Genomic DNA, 24065 nt, shown 5'->3' with positions numbered 1-24065 from the left:
ACTACACGAGGACGAAAGCGGATGGCTCTGTGTGCTCCGAAACATTCGGCTCAGTTCATCCGAACGCAGGGCATGACTCACTGCGGGAAGTTCGGGTCTTTTCATCTCCCACCACCATGCCCCTTCTTGCTCAAAACGTTAACGAGAAACGGGAAACGATGAGGTTTGGTCGAAAATGAGCATTTTATGACGATTATTACCGTCAGGTTTTATGGGCTTTAATGGAGTTGTGTCAATGTTTTCTTCGCCGGGGTTCTGGAAAACGGGGACGAAGAAAGGATATCCAACCGCCCCATTCTGCATTCACTGGGAAAGTGACAAGGGGCCGCAAGGTTTGGGGTTTTGTGTGAGGGGTTTTGATTTCGATTTCAGCCATTCGCTTTCGAGCTTCAGCGGGCGGTCGTCGTGTAGTTCGTACGTGATGATGCCGATGCCCTCTCCAAGCGCTCCATCTCCCTGTCGAAACATGCTCTCCAACTCCAGCTAGGGATGGCGCAAAGGTGAGCACTGTTTGGTGGCGAATGGCTTTAAGAGTTATTTCTCGTGCTCGTGCTTTTTGCAGTTGCTTTGCGCTCGGTGCGCTGTTACGCTGTGTGGATCGTTTGCGGGGCCAAAAGTTGGGGTGCTCGTTCAACAGGGTCAGCAACTTAGCATGTTGTTGATTTTGGAAAGAGTTTGGCTCAACGGGCAGATCGACCGATAGAAGATGATAAGCGTTCTTTCTTCTTTTTTGCCAAGATGGACTACGAACAACACAGCCATTAGGCACTTCGGAAGCAACAGATTGCACAGTATCGATTCGAAGCGTTGGCGTTGGAGTGAGCCGTAGGTTTAGTGGAGTGGTCCGTTAGTTCGGAAGGTTTCGAATACCTTGGGGAAACTTATTTTTGAGGCATCATTACTCGCCGCAATCGAAAGAGAATGGTATTTTATTATGAAATTAGTTCTTATCGATATAAATGGTTAGCTTCTTTCTCGATGAAGGATCCTGTCCAGGCTAGAACCAACTACAAGCACGAATCGTTTTTATCGAGGTAAAAAAACCCACGACTTCCCCACCGATTGATTGATTTTTTAATATTTCCACCGACAGCAACTTGCATTCATGTTACGCTTCGAAATCAATAAGCCGCCTGTAATAAAATATGATACCACGGTCAACGAATTCTTTTGATCGTCCTCCCACGGTTGTTCAAAGGATTTTTCCATCCTGCGCTGCAACAGTGTAGTAGTGCCGGCCGCACGCAAAAAAAAAACTGGGAACAAAATTGATCAAACGGGAGCAAAATATCAATCGTCTCGAACCATTCGACCAATTCCTTTCCCGGTCCAATCAATCGGTTTCTTTCGCCGCCAGAAATGCCGCCGAACGATCCAGCACAAAAAACAGAAGGATGCATTCCAAGGCGCGCCCGGACCAAGAGGCCAAGATGAAAAGTATGATGCCGAATCCCATTGAAAGATAGCAATCATAAACCATTTTTCTTCATTCCGGGATGGATTTCACACAAGCCGAGCTCCACAGATGAGAGCCCCCCCTTCCGGTCTCCCGGTCCGTCGCGCCAACAACGGCTGACGCGAAAAATGAGGGATGGATGCCGAAAAAAAAACCTACCCACAGACGCAAAAGAAAAGCACCCAAAGCCCCTCAACTCACCCACAACACGAGCCGAAACAAGCAACAAGTGCCTGGTAAACATAAATCAAACAGTTGTGCAACGATGGAGTTTCCGCTTCCGCCCGTTCCTTTTGCAGTGTTGTGTTGGCGCTTTTCACCCAGAACAGACAAAAAAAGGAAGAAAAAAAGAGCGAAAACGGCTCCCATAAACAGTCAATCGGACCTCGCGCAAGATTGATTGCGCGTGGCGGGCCGTACGTACGCGTGGTGTTTCGTTCCCATGGAGGAGGGTTTTCAGCAATACACAAAAAAAAAACAAGACAGAAATATGCAAAAGAAAAGCCATTCCAATGGTACAAAGTGATTGTAAATCGTTCTTGGCAAAAAAAAAGTAAAGTTTCCATCCCCCGAAGCAATTTATTTCGGGCAGCACAGGAAACATCTTGTCCATTTCACTCCCCCCTCCCAGGCAACAGCAGAAGTGGTCTCTCGGTGGAGTTTATAAATAAAACTCAACAGCCAGCAACCAGCAGCACGAGGAAGCAATACGAATGCGAATGCCATCATTTGGGAAAGCTGAGATACGGAATCAATATTTCGCAAAAGGATAAAGTGTGCCACCTTTGTTGACAGCTACCGATTCGTGTGATCAATCCAAGCAGCTGAAGCCATTGGGAGGAGGAGGGGGGGGGGGATTTGGTTCGTACCGGAAGTGAAATTTTCGGACGGAGGAAGCGGTAGCCCCATTCTGTTGGGGATGAAAAGGAAGAAACAGGATCGGTTTAAGATGTATTAGGGCTTTACCTTTCAATGATTGTGTGTATTAACGATGGTTTACATGGAACTGCTCATTGGTTAACATGGAACAAGAAGTTATACGGGGCGAGTACCGGCTTCGAACGACGAAATCCGTTCGACGCTCATGAGAGAATGAGAATCATGAGATACAACTGTCAAGCATTTAAAGACGTTTATGTCTACGATTCAAGGTTGTCAAAGTTTTGAATTTTGATCTTTTTTGCCGTTGGTATTGGATTTCATTCGTTACATCATTATTGGATGATTTGTTATCAATTATAAGGCAGCTTTACTCACTTTCTTGAAATTTGAATTTAACTAAGTTAAAATGTAGGAGGAACGACCGGATTGGATTTACTTTATAAAAATGTATAAAAATACTGATTGATGTTATTGTAAAGAGTTATAAACGTTATTTACATGGTAAAAATGTTTGGCGATATTTTTCTATTAAGTTTTCAGCTTAATATTTTATTTGTTTATATTTGTAGGTATTGAATATATATATAAATATATATATATGTATATATATATATATATATATATATATATATATATATATATATATATATATATATATATATATATATGTATATATATATATATATATATATATATATATATATATATATATATATATATATATATATATATATCTATTTCTATCTATTTATATTCCGATGTTTCATGTTTTTATATACATTTTCAAAACTGATGAAAATGTTTTTTTATTGGAAATAGATCACAAAACATTTTCAAAATGTTACATACCTCTAAGTTCAATTCACTCCAATCATTTTAAGCAAAATTTAAAGCAAAACGTTACATTGAAAACAACATTCGTTCCAAATCCGCAGCGCAAAACCTCGCGGATTTCTCCCCATACAAACGGGAACGTTCGACCCCGGCAGGTAGAACTCATTCTTTCACGTGCTTGTTACGGTCTCTCAATGGTACGTTATTTTAAAACTGAGCACCAAGTGAGCGCCTTCTGACAACCGCGGCGAACGGATCTCGTCGTTCGAAGCCCATAGTCGCCCCGATAGACTCATTAAGGTTGGAAAAGAAAAATCAAGTAAACGATCCGAAAAGTCAGAAGAAAAGGCAGCTGGTTTTGTTACTTACTTTAAAATTTATTTCTATTTCCTCGCCTTCCACTCACATTATTCACATTGCGACACGGCAATTTACAGAGTTGTATTTATTTTTTGTTAATCTTTTCTCACCACACAGAAGAATTGCAACATTGCATGTCTCTCCGCACGATTCCTTCCATCATCGCTTGTTCTTACTTTTTTTCCCTTGGTGTACGGTTTCTTCCTATCCTTCCCGTCGATGCTACATAAACTGTACTTTCACTGTCTTTTGGTTTCTTCGCTTCGTTTGATCCTGTTTCTGTTCGCTCTGTTTGCCGTTGTTTGCTACTTCCTCGTACTTTCTTCTGTTTGGTTTCATTTCATGGTTGTGTATGTTCTCTCCTTCTCTTACCTTATTACTCGCTTGCTCGTTTTTCTTTGTTTTTTTTTTGTTTACTTTTCTTTTGTTTATACCTTACATCGTACTCAGTTGCAAAGGGGTTTTATCGTTCAGTGTGTTCTCTCTAGCTTAAAACCTACTTATATATGTGTGTGTGTTGTCTGATTTGTTTTCTTTTATTATAAAAAGGAAAGAAATGGGTTACCCCTCATCAGAGTCTCGATTCTGTCCGTCCAACCGCAGCTATCCGCTGTCGAACTATCGGTCCAAAATTCGTCCTGTGTTCATCCACTGTCCGTGGATGCTGTCGAAATGGCCCGCTCGATCTTAGTGTACCCCGTTGGTGGGTACATCAAACGCAAAACAAAAGTGGGGAGTGGGGGAGAATGAAACAACACACCATGATGCTGGTGACGAATGTGATGATTGTGATGGTTTGAGTGTGAGCAGAAGTTCGGCGATCACTTTGTTTTGCTAAAATCTACCACAAAACGTCCGACGAAAGAAAGCTACCGTCCCTCGCTTAACCCCGCTCTGATGCCGTCGACCGATCTGGTAGCGCGCACTCACACACACATGCGCTACTTTTCTATCGTGGGTTTGCTCTAAATGCTACGAAATAGGTTGGCAAAATTGTCCCTCACTTTCACTATATATTACATGCACGCGCGAAACGTGTTCCGCTTTCGCGCCACTCCTCTTCCGCTTGTTGATGTGTCGGTCGTGTTTGTGACTGTGTTTGCGCTGCATAAATGCAATGCGGAGCTGTTGAGGTGTATGGGTAACCCAGTGAGCGGGATGGGTGAATAGTGCAAAGCTTTTCCAGCAGGGAAGGCTGAAACGAGCCCCCATTCAGTAACGCCTCGCGAAAGGCGCGCCCGATGGAGCCGACGTGCACGGGAGAGGGGGAAAAACAATCGAACGTGCGTTGGAGCACCAAAAGCACCAACGCGCACACTGCCGTAAATAAGTTACCTTCCGTTCCCCGCCCCCCACCCGGTGGCCACTTAACAGCTAACCGATCGACGCACTAGACCGAGCGCCACGGCCGCGGCTATCGCTAGCAGCACTCTACTGCTACTGCCGCCGTACCGGTCACCGGCGGCCGAGCTGTTCCAGGACAGGTTGAACAGGCCCTTGGACTCGCGCGGGTTCGGATCGCCGGTCGGGCCGGCCAGCTCCTCCGGGCACGGTAGCTCCTCGCGGCCCAGCTTCAGCACGTTCACGGTCTGCGGCACCTCCTTGGCCAGGGCGTCGTTTTCGCTCGCGGAATCGTCGATGTACTCGCCGTTCTCGTCCAGCTGGCCGAAGTCGTACGAGCTGGCCAGCGGCGAACGGGTCGGCTCCTCGGGCGTCAGGCCGAGGATGCAGTCGATGCTCTTGAGGCTTTCGCGCAGCTCCTCGTTGCGCGTACGGTCGCTCAGATCGTACATCCACGAGAGCCGACAGTCACAGATGAATCGATTGTCTGCGAGGAGAATGGGAAGAGAGCGGGCGGAAAAAGGGATATCAATTAGAGTGCATGGAGTATGGATTAGTTTTACTGCGAAAAAATACGGGCAATATGGCAATCTGCATGCGGTTCCGGTTGCTTTATGCTTCACCGTTGCAAGAAACGCCTACATGTATGCAATACGTTGGACAACAAACCACTGTTAAGTGCTATTGGGGTTTCCAGGTAAAAATGCCAGCTAAACATAGTTTTCCACCGTATCCTGCAAATACTCTGCCGGAATCAATTTTGCTTCTGTGTCGAACACTGAAAAATGCTTGAAATGCCATTTTATAGCAAATGCTTTCCACTAGCCACTGACCAGTGCGAAACGTACGCTTCTCAGAGAGCTTCGTTAGTGGAAATTCCACAATCGTTTCGCTGCAATTTAAGGCAAATTACTAAAACGAACGATTTGTAGTTGTCAGACGGATACAAGAATCGATCTATTATGCGAACATATTTTCCAAACATAGTTCAATTTCGCATACAATTTAACTAAATATTTCGAAGAAACCACGAAACTATGCTATTTCCCGCAAATACGAGTACAAAACATTTCAATAACGCAAAAACGCACTGCAATGTACGTTCATTCCAACCTATTCTCGCTCAGGTTCTCATATCCAATGAAGCTTTTGAATCTCTTCTGCTATACTTCCACCCTGCACAAGGATAGGATTAAAGCAGAAATGAGTAACGGATCAAGATAGCCTGCACCGTACTGCACACGCAAACACGGCCAGGGCAAGGAAGGATGTAAAACCTTTTCATGTGTCAGCTGTCAACGACAGTATCGACTGGCCATCGTTGAGCAGTGGATGGTAAACTCTACCTTTCATCACACTGGCAGGCACACACACACACACACACACATACATATAGCCACACTTCTAAAGCCCCAACATCCACTCAATCCAGGCAACAGTTGGCGTGCAGTGCCGGAGATGAGCTTCGACCGAGAATGGGCTAAGGGTCAGACGGACGGGCCATTTTCAAAACCATGATTTCCATTTCGAACTTCCATCGAACAGTATCAAAGCTTTGGATGAAAAAGCGACCATAACTGGGGGAGAAAAAAGGGAGAGCAAAAAATCGCACTGGCATTTTGGGCTAAAAATTGTCCCGTCTCTTTGTCGGGTTGTGGCTCGGCGATTTTGGAAAAGAAATCACTCGGTATCGGTTACGCTGGCCTTTCACTGGCAGCAGACGCAGACGGACCGATATGCTGAGCGGTCGTGCGACCGCTTTTTTCCTTCGATACCACACAGCCCTTCGCCAAAGGATGGCAAGGATGAGTATCGGAAAATCCAATCATATTTCGGTTAATCCAGCGTGTGTACTGGAGCCGCACGCGGGTTTACGACCGTTTACCCCGTTGAATGGACGATAAAATGTTTCGTTTAAAGTTGGCACCGATCCGAGTGTTTGATGGTTTGTGGAGGTGGTTTATTTTTTTTTCAAGCTGGCTAAACCCTCCAAAACGATACCGGTGTCGGGCGTGTCGGTTGTCGTACTACTCAGCCGAGCAGAAGGGTTGAATCGGTCTGAAAACTGATTTTCGGCACCGTCGGGCAACTTACCGCGCAGTGACAGCAGGGCACTGTTGTTCACCAGATTGTCCATCAGCGGCACGATGTGGCTGTGCGTCATCGTGGACAGCCGGTTCGAGTCGAGGTTGAGCAGCTGCAGGGCCGACACGCTGGTGAAGGTGGCACTGTCGATCGTGGTGATGCGATTGTTCTCCAGGTGCAGATAGTTCAGGCTGGTCAGTCCGTCAAAGGCACGCTCGTCGATTTTCTGTTGGAAACAAAGTGGGAAAAACATCAACAAACGGTTTTAGGTTCAAAGGGCTCTTAAATCGCTCCAACATTCAAACAGCCGGGCGAACCGCGCACTCACCTCAATGCGATTGCTGTCGAGAAACAGCATCTGCAGGCTCCACAGGTCGGCGAACACGAACGCACCGAGATAGTCCACGTCGTTGTAGGACAGCTTCAGGATCTTCAGGTTTTCCAGCCCCTTGAAGTACTCGCGCGCCAGCACCGCGATCTGGTTCGACTCGAGCCGCAGCTCCTCCAGCTTGGTCAGCTCCTCGAACCCGTTGTCGTGCAGGTTGACGATACTGTTGTTGGCCAGGTTCAGCTTGATCAGCTTCGGCACGTCCACGAACGCGTCCCGCCCGATCGTGCGGATGTAGTTGTTCTCCAGCATCAGCTCCTCGAGCGACCGGTGGTGGGCGAACGAGTGGTTGTGCAGCGTGACGATCTGATTGTTTGGCAGGTTGATGACGCGCAGCTCGGTCAGGTTGCCGAACGCGTACGGATAGATGTCGCCGATGATGCCGTACTCGATCGTGAGCGTGCGCAGCTTGTACAGCGTGGCGATCACGTCCGACGGGATGTAGGTCAGGTTGCCCGACTTGCGCACCGTAAACTTCAGATGCTCCAGCTCGGTCTGCGTGTGGAAGGCGAGCCAGTTGTAGTCCTTGCGGGGCAGCTCGCCGTCAAAGATGGAGCAGGACGCTTTCTGCGCCTTGGCGTGGCTTTCCGGCGAACAGTGGCAGGCCAGCTTCATGTTGATGTCCTCGGAGCACAGGTCCATCAGCGGGGTGGTGATGGTCGGTGCCGAGGACACGATCTGGGCGGATTTGCCCTTGCGCACCGTCTGCTTTTCGTAGCTGCGCGCTACGGTCGCGTAGGGCAGGGTGGCCAGCAGCACCAGCATCAACCCGGCCAGGGTACGGTCTGTGCTTATCGTCCTCATCGTCATTTGTGGCGCTGTGTAGAGCTGAAAGTAGTGTATGAAACCGTTAGCAAGTCATTCTGAAACAAGGGTTGCTGCAATACACATTTTGATGGTATTTCCATTCGAAGCAATTAAGATAATATCATTATCGGCGTCCTTTTCAAAGGCTAATGGGACACTAGAACACTTGCTAGAATAATTAATTTAATCCTTTTCTAAAACCATCAACGGCCACATCGCCCAAAACATTTTGCATAATGTATCGTAATCTTCCCTGCCTCGCAGGCCTCACAGAAATCAACCGAGCGGTTGCTGCAGTTTCAATTAAAATAAACAAGATTTGTCGCATTTGTTTAGCACGCAAGCGTGTTTCACGCACATTACGCCAAATACCGGGAATCCCATTTTCGGCTTAGTTGCCAATGCTTGTTTTTCCCCCGTCTTTAGAACTTTAGAACGCACACACACACACATACACCCCTCTCATTACAGTACCATCGTTTTCCCGGCGTGACAGTGAGCGATGCCGAATGCAAATATAGGCAAACATTTTAATGCTCACGCCCGCAGGCAAGCGTGCCTTTTTCAATTCAAACAATCGCTCCCTGAAGGCGTTTTTGGTCGAATGATCGCCTCGCCGGGAAGGGTGAAATTTGTACATCAACAAACAAAAAGAAAAAGGAAAAGAAGAAAAAAAAGACACGGCAAAAAGCAACGAATACAGCGATTTTACGTCGAACGATTTGTGAGTCGGGTAAGCGAGGGGAGTCCTCACGTCCCGGGAGGAGAAAAAGGCAAATACAAAAAAAAAAAAAGGTTTGCTTCCTTTTTATCTTTGATTGTGGGTGTGCGCATTCGCGATTCGATTACGCCCTTCCGGTTATCTCTGTTGATTCAGACCGGCTGGTACCGGTCTCATCTTACCCGACTGTTGGATGGGGAAAAAGCCAGCCCCGAGGGGACATTAGGCGCTTGTGACGCGGCCCGGGTGTAGCCCGGCGAGTTGCCGGGAGACGTTTCACTTCCCCGGGGTTTGCGGGGATTTATTTATTCTTTTGCTTTTATTTTCTGTCCCACTCCACCTCAACGCGTTCGAACCCTATCAAATTAGCATCTGATTTACTTAAGCAATTTAGCAGCCGCTTGGGCGAAGCCTTCTTCGCTGGCAGGTGGGCAGAAGGTACCAGATAATGGGAATTAGTTGCAACCCTCGCTCGCTTTTTGAAATTTTGGAAGCAGCCTTCGCGCATTCCATTTGCGCCGAAGCGTTTCGTGAAGAGTTGTAATGTTATTTTTTGTGTCAATTTAAAATTTCAATAAAAGAGAATTTAAATGTGACATGTGTTCTGTGTCCCCCAATCCGTTGGGTGGAATCGATTCGTTCCCAATAAAACGCCATGCCACGATGGCACGCTGCTGCAATCTTTTCCCTCGTACAGCTGCTGCAATTGCGGAAACAACTTTCCTGAGCTGTGTTCTTCATCAATTATTGATTCATACTCACGGCAGACGCATTTTCTGCGACCCTCACACCCCTTACCGATCGGTTTGCTGATTAACGGAACCTGCATTATTGAACGCGGTGACATTTTCCCACCTAGTTCGGTTTGACTCGCGCCGCCCGGAAAAGCCCCGGCCGAGCCGTTCACACGCAGCTGGCGTTCCACGGGTAACGGTTGACGTTTGGGTCGTTAATTTTTGTCCCATTATCCTGGGCCCCTGCTTTGCTGCAGCACGCTCCTCGTCCCTCTGCCAAACGCTGTTGTGTTGATTTTGTGTCCAGGGCCAGTAAATCCACCACCCGTCGTGCCGCATCATTTTTCATTCAATTAACTGGCATTGCCAATTTCGCTCTGTTGCCTATCTCCGGTGTACGTGTGTGTGTGTGCATCCCTCGTGAGGACCCGCGCGTATCCGGTCAGCCAACGGGAAGTCATATTTCACCGAGCGTGTGTGTATGTGTGTGTACATGCGCCACCCGGGGACACTGGTGTTACGTTTCTATTAAGAAATTAAAACGGACCGTACGGCCGACCGGCACCGCTCCCATGACGCTGGGAATAAAAACTAACTGTGGCATGCCAAAGGTAAGAGCTTGAATGAGGGGAAAAGCGGCACGTTATGGCTTTCAATATGTTTCGCCATTTTTTTTTTTTTTTTTTGGAAATTTGTTTTGCTCAACTTCCCAAACGTTGCAACATACCGAACACCCGGACGTGTTGCCTTCCGAGCTCCTGCGGTGCCCATAAGACGACGCGCATCACACGGTGCCAGCGAAAGTGCAGCGAACAAACAAACGAAAAAGAAACACGTTTGCACACGGTATTCATGAGAAGCATTTTGGCTCATTTTATATAAAGTGCAATTTATTCCCCTTTTTTGCGAATAAACGCGATTGCCGCTCGATTGCCGCCGACTGCAAGCGTTTCGCCGCTTGTTGCCGATAAGAGATTGCATCGATTTTTATTATTGCATTCAATTTTCCCCTCATTTGTGCGGGCATCGAAAGTCAATAAATAAAACCATACATGTACACACACACACACACACACACACACACACACACACACACACACACACACACACGGAAGCTGAAAGGTAATTCGGGTTAAACGAAGGCAAAAAGGATATTAATCAAACTACATCAAGCAGGGAAAGGTGGGATGGGGTGGGGAAGAAAGGCAAAATGGTGCAACATCAACATGCATTGCACATTTTCGTTCGCCTGCGATGCATTTGGTGTGTTTTCTGGGGCACCGGCGGCGGGCACACCGATAGTAACAGCAGTGTGCAATGTCGCGTAAAGTCACTTTCGTTTAGTGTGCATATGTTTCGTGCTTTTGTGTGTGCGTTTTTGTTGTTGTGCTGCTTGCAAAAATATGAAAAGAGAAATTGCACTCTGCACATCATCGAGGCAGCACATTTGGGCACAGGGGGGAGAAAAAAAAATACAAAAATGGCTTGCGAACGGTTCAAGCTGTGCTCAAGCTTTTTTGTCCCGCTTTTTTCTTGCATTCGGTTCGATGGGAAAGCTAATGTTTTGATCGAATTTTCATCGATCTAACAGCGTGAGCCGTTTCAGCGCACGGAAAGCAAAGTCGTTCGGTGCAATAAAAACGCTATAATAAGGATGTGTATGCATACGGAGGCCACTGCTGTCGACGGGGCTTAATTGTGTTTTGATACACCAATATTTATACTATTTTTTTCCTACTGCCATGGGGAACCCCTTGATTGAAGATGCTTGCAGGCAAGATGCACACAATGGATTGCGGAGCCCGCATGGGGTTTGCGCTGCTGTTGCCTCAACAGCTCATTACCTGCAAGTGCCCCTGGAGTACCACTGGGTTCTGCTTTCGAAAACACGAAGGTAACAAGATTCAAAGGAAGCAGGAAAAAATACACCCCACACTTGAGAAATAACTCACCTTTCGAGTGTCTTGAGCAGGGAAGGAAGGAACCATACTTTATCCCTTTGAATAGGAGCGCGCATCGAGTGCGCGATGATGCAATTCCCGTCCCTTTGCTGCATACGGCCCTACCCAAACGGAAATCGCTCCGTTTGCAGATGGTCCAAGCAACGTGTTGTGTCACTTCCGTTTTGCTTCGTTCGTGTTTCGTTTCATTTTTTTAATTGCACCCGTCCCTACCTTTGTTTTGTGCTGCGTGTTGCGTCCCCTTTCCCCTAGCACGGCCCCGGAACAACTGGCCACTTCAGCGCAGGTCGGGCAGCTTCATAGCTTCTTGATTGGAAAGCAATAGGCAAGCGCAGCAAAACGAGAACGAGGGTCGTGCTCGAGATTCCCGGCGACAGTTACCGGTAGGGAGGGACCCTAGGGTGGGAAATACAAACCCCTCGATCGAAGGGAGGGAATAACAAGGAATAAGACCCCTTCAACCATCGTAACCATTCATCAACGCGGCCTCATCGGTCTCATCGTCGCTTCGTCATCGTCACATCATCGGAGCTGACTGGTGCGAGTCAAAACAGCGCGCCAAACTGTTGACGTGAGAGAAGAGCCCAACCGAGGGCTATTCAAAGGGAAAGAACGGCCCCGTCAGAATCAAAGCATCTCCGGGTGAGAGATCATTCTAGCGATGTCCCTTAGCGCTCCGGGATGCGAATGGTATCGATACTTGATTGGCAAACTAATGATCAGATAAAAGTATTTGAAGGACACTGTGCTGTGAGTTTGTTTTTTTTTTTCATTCTGCGTTGTATGTTTTATTTCAATGCGTTGTTCAAAAGCTATTCATTCAATTTCATTTATATATATGGGTTTCAAATACAATTTTAATTAGAAGTATCGATCCATCCTCACTTCACATTCAATGAAAATATGATTCATTGAACGATTATCTATTAATTACTTTTCACTACGGTATCCGCCGGAATGTATGCAATCCGAAATGCAAACTCACTCACACCTCATTTGAAGCACATTTAACCATTCATTCGTTCCTATTTTGTGATTTATCAAGATTATTGGCTACTGAGGTGTGAAATAAAGGCCCGCAATGCCAGCAAAAGAAATTATAATCAACACGATTGGTCTACTGCTGAAGCATGCAAAAAAAGCATTCGCTACTTCCGTTCGTATTTTGTATGCACAGCTGTAGCTTCTCAACCAATCGACCAAATCGCAACAGGATGTTTTTTTTTATTCTCGGTTAAAGCCGCACTCGCCCACCTCAAACCACACGAAGGACTTTACCAGCTAAAATTGAAAGGGAGGTAAATTTGAAACGCAACAGAAAAGGTACATAAAGCCATGATCAAACGACTGCCGGTCACACCAGCACTGCACAGCGGGGTCGTCCTCGCAACGCTTCCGTCGCGTTGCAAGTTCCAACTTTTTCCTTCTTCTGCCAATTAGCCATCCGAGCTCACTGCTGTTCTTTCTTTGGTTGCTGCTGCTGCTGCTACTGGTAGTTCCCAACATTTACTGTCGATTTTCCCCTGATTGTTAAGTATTACACTTCGTTTTCGAGTTTTTGGGACGAAAAAACACGTTTTCCTTCTAACCTCCCGTTGCTTGCTGTTTCTGCGCACAAATTTACAGCTTGCTTGAAAACTCCCAGCCAGTTCAATTCAACGGTGATTCAATGGTGAGCGTGGAATTGAACCAAAAGCAAGGGAACGCTTTTCGCGACCAAACTAGCGGAACGATACCGTGTGTACCGTGTGATGGCAAAAAAAAACGGCACGAACAACAGCAGAGGGTGGCCAAAGTCGTGGCGAGAAGAAAAGGGCAAGAATAGGACCACAGCCGAAACCCAACCGTTCGTCCCCACGCCCAAAAGGAAACTCTTTCCAGCAACAATCAACACGGAAGTGTGTATTCAATTTGTACAAGCGAATCGCTCCCCGGGCTCCCGGTGGACCGATTCCGCGGGTGCGAATGAAGTTTGCGATGCGAAAACCAGATTGAGGTAATTTTTTTGTTCGCTTTCTTGCTTTCTTTGCCCTGCCTTTGCCTGCCTGTCCTGTGCCGGCGGTTGTTCGCTGTTCATTGGCAGCGAATGCCGGAGACCCTTGTAGGCTTTTGCTTCGATTGTCAGCATGCGTCCTTTCGCTTTTATCTGCGCTTGGTGGTGGAGTATACACTCCAATCTCTTGATTTCCTAACGAAATTTCTAAATTCAATAATGCGCTATCGGGCCGGGGACATCGCAACGGCAATAGACAAGCCGGGGCTCAACAACAGCACGCTCGCAGAAGGATGAAAGCAGATGAAGAAGGAAAGAAAAAACATCGCACAGAAAAGCGCACATCGTTCGCACCGCGGTACACGGTAAAATCGGAACCGCCCGAGCCCAACAGCTCGGAAATTGGGTTGGGCGCCGAAGTTGATTACCGAGTCGAGTGGTGCTGCCAAGCACCGGCCAAGCACAAAGCGGGCGGGTTCTGGGGAAGGTGGTGATGATTGAATTAAGCTTTCGAAATGATTGACTTTTGCCAGTCAATTGTTGACTTCGATTATGTAGATCAGCGAAAAGCTGCTTTCAGCCTTGCGGTCTGGCCCCTATGCTGTGCTGTGTAGAGCTGTTTGATTTTTCTTCGCAGCTGCTGTCAGGTTCCGGCAGGCCGGGCCCGTTCTGTTCGACTGTTTCCTTGCACGGCGAAAGTATCTTGAACGGATTAGAGCTCGTACGCTACTTACAGCAGCAGTGTGGGGTGGGGTGCCTTTTGTCGGATGGGCCATTCCGGCACACCTGGTGTACGATTTAATCCGCAGAAAAGCGTACTCGAAGCCAAAGTGTTTGTGCAGAGGCGCAAGCAACGCGTGCGGGCACAATGATAGCTCTCTGTCAGTGGAACAGTGTCTTGTGTGGTGTGTGGCTTGAAGAGGCTTTTCTACTGGAGCGGAGTAGGGGTTAGCATAATACCGTCAGCATGTAAATGATAAACCAATTTGGGTACGATTACGTATGAGCAGGCATTGAAGAAGTGGAGCTGAACCGGTGGGAACTGAATTACTATCCACTGGAAATAAAATGCCTCTCTGCGTTAATCGATGTAAAAGAAGTGTTGTTTTGCTGGTGTGAATTGATGTAAGAAAGTGTCATCAAAGTATTATTTGCGTAGCGTAAGCCAATAAGGCAAGGAAGTGTGTCGGACTGAAGGCAATCAAGTAATTGGATGGAAGCCAATCTAGTTGCGGCTGCCAAAAAACACGAGCTTCGAGGAGATCGAGGTCATTTGAAGCATTCAAATGTGATTATAACAGGATTGCTTGAAAGTAGACAATCCTCATCACTTGCCCTTAAAGTTATGCAATTTGTATCACAACGCTTCGTTAATACGTACGTTGCGTGAACATCTGGTTGAATGTTGTTGACGTTTTAAGTAGTTTTAATACATTTCTAGTTCATTCTACTCTTCTACACAGACAGAACATACATCAATGATCGGTTTATTTGATCGCATTAGCCAGAAGTGACATTTACTAGACATCGATGACAAGTTCAACGAACTTGTTTAAATTTCTTCTTTCCCATCCAGCACCCATTAAATGTAGCGTGCTCCAGTGGTCAATGATCTACGAATGAATTGGAATTACATCATGCTCAATAATAATGAAAACCGCTGCACAAAAGACCTCTCCTAGTACTGTACCGTAGCGTTCGGGTTTGCTTGGTGGTTTGAAAGGAATTTGATCTCGGTTTTTGTAACATGAGCCACGATACTACGGCTGCCCCTGCTTGCCTTTCCTCCCATCCTTTCATCCGACTACAGAACGCACATTCAAAAGCACTTGAGACAGCAACCGCAGAAAGCGTTGAATGCAACGCGACTGCAACCACAAAATATCCACATTAACCGTAGGTCTTAGCCGCTCTGTGGCACAAAATGATTGAACCTGTCGGAGGAGTATTCATGTTCTCTTTTTATTTTGGTTATGGTGGTTTGCTTCATTTTTCGGGTAAGCATTCACCAACTATGCTCCGATTATGCTGCACACTAGTCTAACAAGCACCGGTCCATCACCGTGCCGCCGCTCGTTTGACAGCTGGATGGATATGAAAGAATTCAATAACGAATCGGAAATTCGATACCGCCAGCAAGCTGGCTCGCCGAAGAGAGGGTAAGCGGTAAGCGAAGCGAAGGTAAAAAAAAGGGAAAATCTTTGTAAACTAGACGCGTCCCTAAGCTTCAGCGGCCTTTGAAGCTCGTTCAGCTTCGATAACGAGAAATGCTCCGTATCCTGTCTTTGATTTTCAAAGCAATTGATTAGATATAGCTACAAACCCCGCTTCCCATCTATTTTGTTTCTATTTTCCAACGTTCTTATTCTCTATCTCTTCCTAGATCTCTCTCCCTCTCTTTCTCTTCGTCGACAGGGGCGAAATGTCTTCATCATGATGTAGTTATAAATTATGGCATTAATTCTACGCTGGCCGTGCGTGCTTCAAAATTAAATCATTCGCATCACTTGGCCGCGGAGCGGAGAAAAATGGCAAATAAAACATGAACCGGAACGAACCGGTTGGCTAGCTTAAATAAATATCACATAAAAAAAAAGATGCATAGCAAAACACGCACAGAATGTACACTGAAAATCGAACGTCAAGCCATTGGAGCGGTTTCTGCACATAAGAAACGATGTTTGATTAGATTTTGACCGACCCCCGGCGCATAGAATATTCTTCCCCAAACGACTACGGTACGCTTCATGACTTTGCAAACCCGTGACCGATTACGATTATCTCGAGCGGCCAGTCGCCGGCGGTTCCTGCGTTACTAGGGGTAGCAAGAGAGATGCTTACAAAATTCTTCGCATCCTCTAAGGGTCCGGGTGCCCGGCTAGGATGCGTGTACGCTCGATTGCTGAATATCGATTGCTGAAGGGAGCCAAAAGCCATTCCAGTATTAAGAGTGCTGGGTATTAAAGGCAACGGTGTTGGGTTGTTGTTCAATTTTTCACGCATTGAGCTCGGTTTTGCCGGCAGGATTTAATGCAACATAAACTACCACACTGCCACGCTTGCCATTTCTTCTCAGCTTTCTTTTCCGTCCCCTCCAGCTTGAGAAGGCTCGTGCTGGCTATGATGGCAAGAATCTTTGATTCATGATTCTGTTTTGCCCACCCTGTGTGCTCTGAGCTCTGAGCGCCGGCGAACGTAACGAGCTGACAATCCGATTGCTGTGTTGCTTCTTTCCGCTTCGGCCCGTTATTCCTTATGCCGTTCAAAATCCTTTGCCCCCTTTGCCAGCGCTCGCCCCATCTGCCAAGAATGGCCCCCCGAAGGCGATTGTTTATTTATTTTTATTTCATTCGATTAGGCTTTCAACACAACACTGCCGGCGGAATAGGGCTGCCGCTCCAAATGATGATGTATGAACAGATTATGGATCCGCATGATAGATGGAGCGTTGCGCAAAGGAGCTGCTTCGAATGAGATATGTGTCAAGCAGGGTGCGAGCAACTGCTTGAGGTGCTCACCTTCCGAACCGACGGGTGCACTGCTAACACGATGGCACGATTGCTTACATCTCCGTTGTCTGCGTTGGAGCAGGGTGCAAGGAGATGTAGTGTTATAAATTTTGAGTGATGCCTAGCGGAGCCATTTCCAGCAAATTGTTGATGACAACAATGTTACACACTTCTTGCGCAGGCCTGAGTCCTTGTGTTAAGTCGTTCGATAACGTCCGATAGCTGAAGCGATTTGTCCGAAGCGAAGACGTGCAACGGTCGTTAAAGGCGACAGCAAGCAACACGCAAGGCGGAGCTGCACGTTCGTTGATGTGTGAGGTACGCCACAGCAAACGGCAAATATTGACCCGTCACCGGACTGTTGCGAGAATCCATGGCTGATTGGAACCGTTTGTCTATTCACTCAATTAAATTGATAATGAACCGGTCGTGGAGGTTGGTTGGAGGGAGTTGAAATTTACATTTTAATTGAGCGATCATCAATTGGTACGAGTTACGGGATGAAAGCGACCCAGTCAAGGCAGGTCCTGTCTGCGTGGGTAAAGATGGGTTGTCCTTTTGTCGGATGTAATGTTCCGTGCTTCACAAAGCTCGTTTCCTATTAGAGCTAGTGAATGGTTATCATTCCACTGAGCAGTGACTTGGACTGCTCGACTTGTTATGTCCTTCCTTTGCGAGATACGTTCCAGACGTACATCTAGACTTAACAATCCCGCAGTAAATAGTTAATTGTACCTGGGATGTCGTCATTGTTGACCATTGTATCAACTCCAATAAAGGTTTCGACCGATCCGAAGATCCACACACACACACACAAACACACACATACACACACACTCCCAGCCACACAGAGGACACAGCACTTGGTACCCACGGAGAGAAGACACCAATGGCATGGCGCATGGGATTCAATTCTCAAACCAATTTATCCTTGAAGCACCATCTCAGGGTCAGAATTAATTTCTTTCAGTTTAATTGTACGCTCTTCAGCATTCCCACCAGCAGAAGCAGACGGTCCCGAGCTAACTTCGCTGTAAAACTTCATCCCCGTTCCGTCCTCTTGGGGGAGGGTGGCGTTTGGGCAAAAACCCCATAAATTGCCCTCATCAGTGGCGGCAGTGGCGGCGGTGGTCCCAGGCACACACACTCCCAGCCAATTGACTGCAATGGATGAGCAAAACGACTCACCGAAACCCAGGCGAGGGTTCAGGCAGCACTGGGGGATTGGGAGGATTTGCAGAATTTCGGGGCGGGACATTATTTGCGCATCGAAGACAGCGCAAACAGCAAGTCAGTCCGGGTTTGCGTCTGTCCGTGGGACCGAGGGAGCAGTCCGACCGGAGCTTGCCGTACCTTGCTGCCGCCTGTTTAAACATCACAAACGCATGTCAACAGAAATTACGAACCGTCTCGTCTCCTACGGTCGTTTCGGAAGATCCGTCAGCTGGTCGGGGTTTCTTCTTCAGGGCCAAATCTCATCAAAAAACTTTTCCCTTTTGCAGTGCCCCCTTCCGGTGATTGTCCGTGGTTGTGACACGTGGCGGCTCAAATGTTGAAATATGAGCGACGGCTATAACGGGCCAGGTTTAAAACGCTATGCGACAGTTCATGCGAATGGGCCCGTTAAAACTGAATTCTCGCGTAACGAGCTAATATGGTGCAATAAAGCAAACGCACGCACCCGAGAGAAGCCCGCCGGCAATTGTGCTCCGGGTGTGCCATGGAATCTCTCTACCCGTTTGCGTCATGTGGCCCAATGGAGACAAACCCAACACACACATACACACACACACTCAGGTGAGTGGCGTTTCGGTTGCGGGAAAAGTGTTTTGTTTTCTTGGGGCTCTTGATGGTGGAAAATTCAAATGGTTTTGACGCCTGTTTTCGGGGAGTCGTGCACTTACCTAATTGAGTTTAAATGTCAGCCACGGTTTCGGTTCCACCACCAGTTGGGGCTTTGTTGTAGTGTTCTGTGAAAGTGGGAAAAGATAAGAAAAACGGTTAATTAATTCACAATTTTCCAATGATTGTGTATGTCTGTGGTAAGGTTATGGTGAGCGGAGACACAGCCGGATCAATCAAACGAGCATGAGAAAGCTGTCCCTCCGCCATTGACGTCATGCATGTGTGAAACAACGTAACGTTGGATTTTTGTAAAATCCTTCGCGTAAGTCTTATTAGGCATTTATTTAAAAGCAGATTCGATAGAAATCCCAATTAGTCGAATTGATTTGTGCGAATTTCTTTCCCAGATCACTGCTGTTCGACGCGGAAGGGATTCAGGAAATATTACGCAAGCATGTTTTAAAAATCGTTTAACAAATTTCCACCATTAAAATGGTGCACCATGGTTCGACTAATCCATTGCAGAGTGTTGAGTATTTTGCATCCGTAAAGTGATCTGCTCTGCTATTGGATTCGCAAAAGATGTGGCGGAAAAAAAACCCAACACAGAAACATCCTAAACGCTATCCAATTGCCTTCCAATTGGTAAATTATTCACTCGTTCATCGTTCACCTTTTGCCTACAACAGTGCCACCCATTCCGAATGCGGCAAATTGACATTGATACACACACACAAACCCACCCACAAACACACACACACACACTCGATTGACGAAATTAGGATAATGCATGGAAATTAGCTACATCGAACGCACGCAACTCGCGCTCCCTGTGTGGCCCCGTTCCACCCAAAACATACATTTAAGCGGCGCATAATCGATAGATTACATATCAAAAGCCACACTAATTACTAGTCGTTCGTATGGTGCGCGGTTTAATTATTCATTCGCCGATACCGACTCCCTTTCCGCACGGCACATGCGTGTGTGTGTGTGTGTCCCTGCCCAATACCATATCGTTGAAGCTGTCTCTCTTTCTCTCTCGGTTGAGTGCAAATGAAGCTCGAGTTGGCATTGACAAACGATTTGCAGCAGCAGCAGTCAGTGACTATAATTATGTTGCTCACTGTTTGTCTATCGCTTGCGGCGCACAATCGTGTAAAATCTAATATGCTCCGGCAGTGTTCGAAGTCGCTACGTTGCTGCTATGGGAGGATGCAGCCATTCGGGCTGTGATCGATTCCTTTCCGCGCCGCTTGCTCGCAAAGTTACTCTGGCTCGAATTGCACTCTTGCTTCAGCTAACCAATGTTCCAGATTTACATTCCACACACACACACACACATTCACTGCTCTGCCTTGGGGGGTTTGGTTGCCATTCATCACTTCCTAGAATTCCTAGGTTTCCCGGCCAAAATCTTTCCCATCGGCCAAAGCGCTGCCACCGACAGCTCGCAGGCACAGTTCAAAGGCAGCGGATTTTAATCCGATCTGACAGCTTCAAGTGGCCCGGGGGGCGGCATTATTTGCCTCCTTTCTCGATTCCGCAGCAACACTGTGCGAGGGGAAAAAGGGCTGGTGCCTCCGGCGGTTCGCATTACGTCGATGTCACAGCATGAGATGGAGCCTGTGTTCGATGCTTTCAGCAAACAGACTGTCCTCCCCCTTAAACCATTGCCGATTGCCATCGTGATTCTGTCCATTAGCATCAGCAACATATGTATGCATTAGGCACGAGCACGCCTACGGCTGTGCCGGGCGGGATCGGGCGTTTGGTTGTTCTTTTACACCTCACCCTTTTAAGGTTTAGGAACGGCCGTGTTTTGTGCAGTTTGGGTGTAATTGGAATCTTATTAAATATTTGCTTGTACTTTCCGTTTTATACGGCATCAGGTTGCAGGATTCAAGCGATTTTCTTATCACGACCGAGCGATCTTCTTTTTGACACAGTGCCTTAGCTAAAAATAGGAAAATCGAGTACCGAAAAAAGACTCATCTAATACGTTTGCAACCTCTCGAAAAAAACAAACGGAGCAGTCGTATAGTTGTGTCTCGACAGAAATAAAATAAACTCTGGAGGCAGAGATGAAATCGTACGTCACAAGCCATCGTGAGCAATGAAGAAACTCGCGTCACATGCGGCAAGTGCTTCGCCACTAGCTCGTTTGCTCTACTGCTCCGATCACTGATAAGCCAGTGAAGCCGAACCGAAAGAACAACCATTGTGAAGCAGACCCAAACCCCGGGAGGATAAGTAATTTTTAATTAACGTTCCAAATCGCTATACCAAGCTACGAAAGCGAAGCAGAGAATGTTATTCAGTCCGACGGAACGTAGCGAAAGAAGGGGCGACGGGTGGATGGCTGATATGCGCACAGGTACCGCTAATTACGTCCGGCGTTTAAGGTTAAACAGAATTCCACTCAATCCCCGTAGATGCCGTATCGTCGCCATGATCGTCCCAGAAGTTTGATGAGCTGCTGCTCGGAGGTCCTCCTAGATTCGTAGAAAACGACCAGCTTCCAGATATCCAACACAGACTCTCGCAGCCTGCGCCCGTCACAGGTGGTTTTGATGAACCAGCGCCAGTGGAACGGAATGAGATAACGATTAACAAACAAGACACGGGAAACACTCTGCTCTGCGATTAGAGGCTGCTCGAGCTCTTGGAATACGCAACGAGCGTTCTAGAGCATTGGAATGTATAAAAAGGCAACAACAACAAAAAATGTAAATCTCAAGGTCGTATCGCTCGGTTGGGCATGAAGTTCACCATTAAAGGATAGCAAATTCCCGCTGGAAGTTTGCCAGCCTTTCCGTTATTAGATGAAGACAATCTCATTGCGAAAATCAAACTAACTGTTTGAGTAGGTTAAGATCCTTGATTTGCTTCTTAATGCGATTGAAGACTGACGGCGTCCGTCTTGGGAGTACTGTACCGCTTCAAAGGGTAGGCCCTTAATCGAATTGACACCAAACGTGGATGAAAAAATGGTGCACAAAAAAACCTGCTTCTTGTCACGTATGTTTGGTAAATATTTTAACTCCGGCCTGGAGATTCCAAACTTCGACTCCGGCTGGCCGGATGTAGCTGCCGTGCTCCGTGGGAACCGTACCGTGTTGTGCCCGTGTGTCCGTGTGTTTAATGTTTAATGCCACTAACAGATGGCGTCCCTTTTTTTTTGGCCTTAAACCAGGTTTTACTCAGAGATGCCGGGATGCAATGGGTGAGAAATATGAGATTGTCGTATTCTATGTTTCTCTCTTTCTCTCTCCTAGTCTCCAGTTTTTTTGGAGCCCTTAGAAGTCGTTGACATCTTTAAGCGGAGGTGCTGCCTCTTACTGGCCACCCGTCAGCGACCCTGTGGGAAACCTTGGCGCATCGGGCACTATTTCCGGTGTAGCAAACGAAAAGAATCGATCGACTTTAAGCTGTATGCCGGGCAAGTAACCCGCTTTTCAAGCACCAGCACCAATAATCTGAAGTGAATAAACCCATCCTCCGCCCGCCTCGGCTCACCTGCTCACGCCTCAGATTATCGATTCTCGTTAGGCCATATGGTGGACGCTTCTTAACGGTTCAATTAACGTTTTCCCCACCGCGGTGCCAACGATAGTTTGATGTTGCCAGCCGTGTAGCCTCTTGATCTTCCGCATCGACACACGGACGGCCGGACCGGACGAGCGGTTTTCGGTTTCGGAGGGTAAATCGAAAATGGAAAGCACTTTGTTTACACGGCGTATGGCTTTACCGGACCGGGTCCCTCCCTTACCGGGGTTTGAAACCAACGAGATCGAGAGACAAGAAGCCAGCTTTAGGTGACGGGTAAATCCGTTTTCCTCCAGGTTCCGTGGAGCACCTAAAGCACTCTAAAGCGAAGGTGCACCAGGTATGAGTCCAGCTCCCATGGGTCGCTACCATGAAACGACGGCATCGTTTTCAGCATTGTGTGTGTGTGTGTGTGTATGGGATAGTGTGTACGCTACAATCTAATTTATCGGATTAGAGCAACGGCCAGAGGTGGGTTTTGCCGGGTCGAATCGATCCCAGTGTGGCCGGAAAATCGGTACCGAACCGGATCGGGGCGCAGGTTTCCACTGTGGCACCGTGTACGAGCAGCGTTCGAGGGAGCGCGGCGGTGGGCCTCGAATCGGCTTTGGATCAAGCGATTTCCTATGGTTTCGCCAAGCGCTTTCGATTCGATACGGTTCGGGGATAGATTGGGGCGTAGATTGATTCTGGTGGAAAAGCTGGCTACAAAACGGTAACTAACTGTGCGGCTGAATAGAGATGCCAGTTGGAATGGATGGGAGCTAAATTTAATTTCTGAAGCTGGTGTTTAATGTGCGTTTAATCTTGCTGAGCTGAGCTGGAGTGTGATGATTTTGTTTCGTTTTTCTCTGTACGTCTGTGTGTGTGCGTTAAACAGTTGATTGAAAAGCACTTTTGTGAGCGAGCGATTCAATCACGCAAATTGTAACGCTGATTAGTTAGCTATCAATCAATCGATCGGAAAGGCTCATATCACGTCGGCACCAAGGCTTAAACCCCATAATCCCACAAACTGCACCGAACTGTTAATTAGTATTCAGCGAGCGGCTAACCGGTTGCTATTAGCACTGCAATAATCTGCAACGCGCCGAAAGCACGTGTACTCGGTATTACACTCCCTCAAACTGTGCTGTGTACCCACCTGTTAGCTAATGATACTGCTGTCTTATCGTGTGCGGTTGAATCTTCATATTAACCTTCCCAATTCGGTGTGTCTGGCTCTGTGATGGCCATTGCAAATCACCCTCCGAAAGTGCTTTACACCAGCTCCTGCCACTAACTACTGTCAATTGCTTTTAAGTGTCCCAGCGCGGGTGTGGAAAAGGGAATGAGACACAAAAACAACAACCTCAACAACAACAACGACGGCGGCCAAAATAAACCAACCGTCAAAGCTCATCCAAAGCAGAAGCGGCTGCTGCTGCTGCTGCTCCAGCACAATTGGATAATGCCACAAGCTGTCATCATTAGCGTCATGACATCGGTGCTGCATCGTGCCGCTACTACTAATACACTGTCGCTCGGCACTGCCACCCATCGGCTCCTTGCCTAACCCCACCACCTATTCGCCGCAAACGCCGAATCTTGAGCCCGACTG

The 24065-nt window shown here is 47.3% G+C and overlaps 1 protein-coding gene across 2 annotated transcripts in view; it reads right to left on the bottom strand.

Annotated features, from left to right (window-relative positions):
• Positions 1–3528: 3528 nt before the first annotated feature.
• Positions 3529–24065, bottom strand: part of LOC120950127 (connectin-like) — a 57604-nt gene continuing 37067 nt past the window's right edge. For both annotated transcript variants that reach the window (XM_049605807.1, XM_049605806.1), the window contains exons 2-5: positions 18976–19041; positions 7287–8174; positions 6968–7184; positions 3529–5360 (exon numbers count right to left, since the gene is read on the bottom strand). In XM_049605807.1, the coding sequence (XP_049461764.1) occupies positions 4900–5360; positions 6968–7184; positions 7287–8156 (1548 nt within the window). In that variant the 5' untranslated portion in view covers positions 8157–8174; positions 18976–19041 and the 3' untranslated portion in view covers positions 3529–4899. The remainder of the gene's footprint in view (positions 5361–6967; positions 7185–7286; positions 8175–18975; positions 19042–24065) is intronic.

This window comes from Anopheles coluzzii, chromosome 2 (genome assembly GCF_943734685.1).
Source record: "Anopheles coluzzii chromosome 2, AcolN3, whole genome shotgun sequence".
Lineage (NCBI taxonomy): Eukaryota > Metazoa > Arthropoda > Insecta > Diptera > Culicidae > Anopheles > Anopheles coluzzii.
The sequence above is the reverse complement of the archived record's forward strand: the minus strand, read 5'-3'. Positions and strand labels throughout refer to the sequence as shown.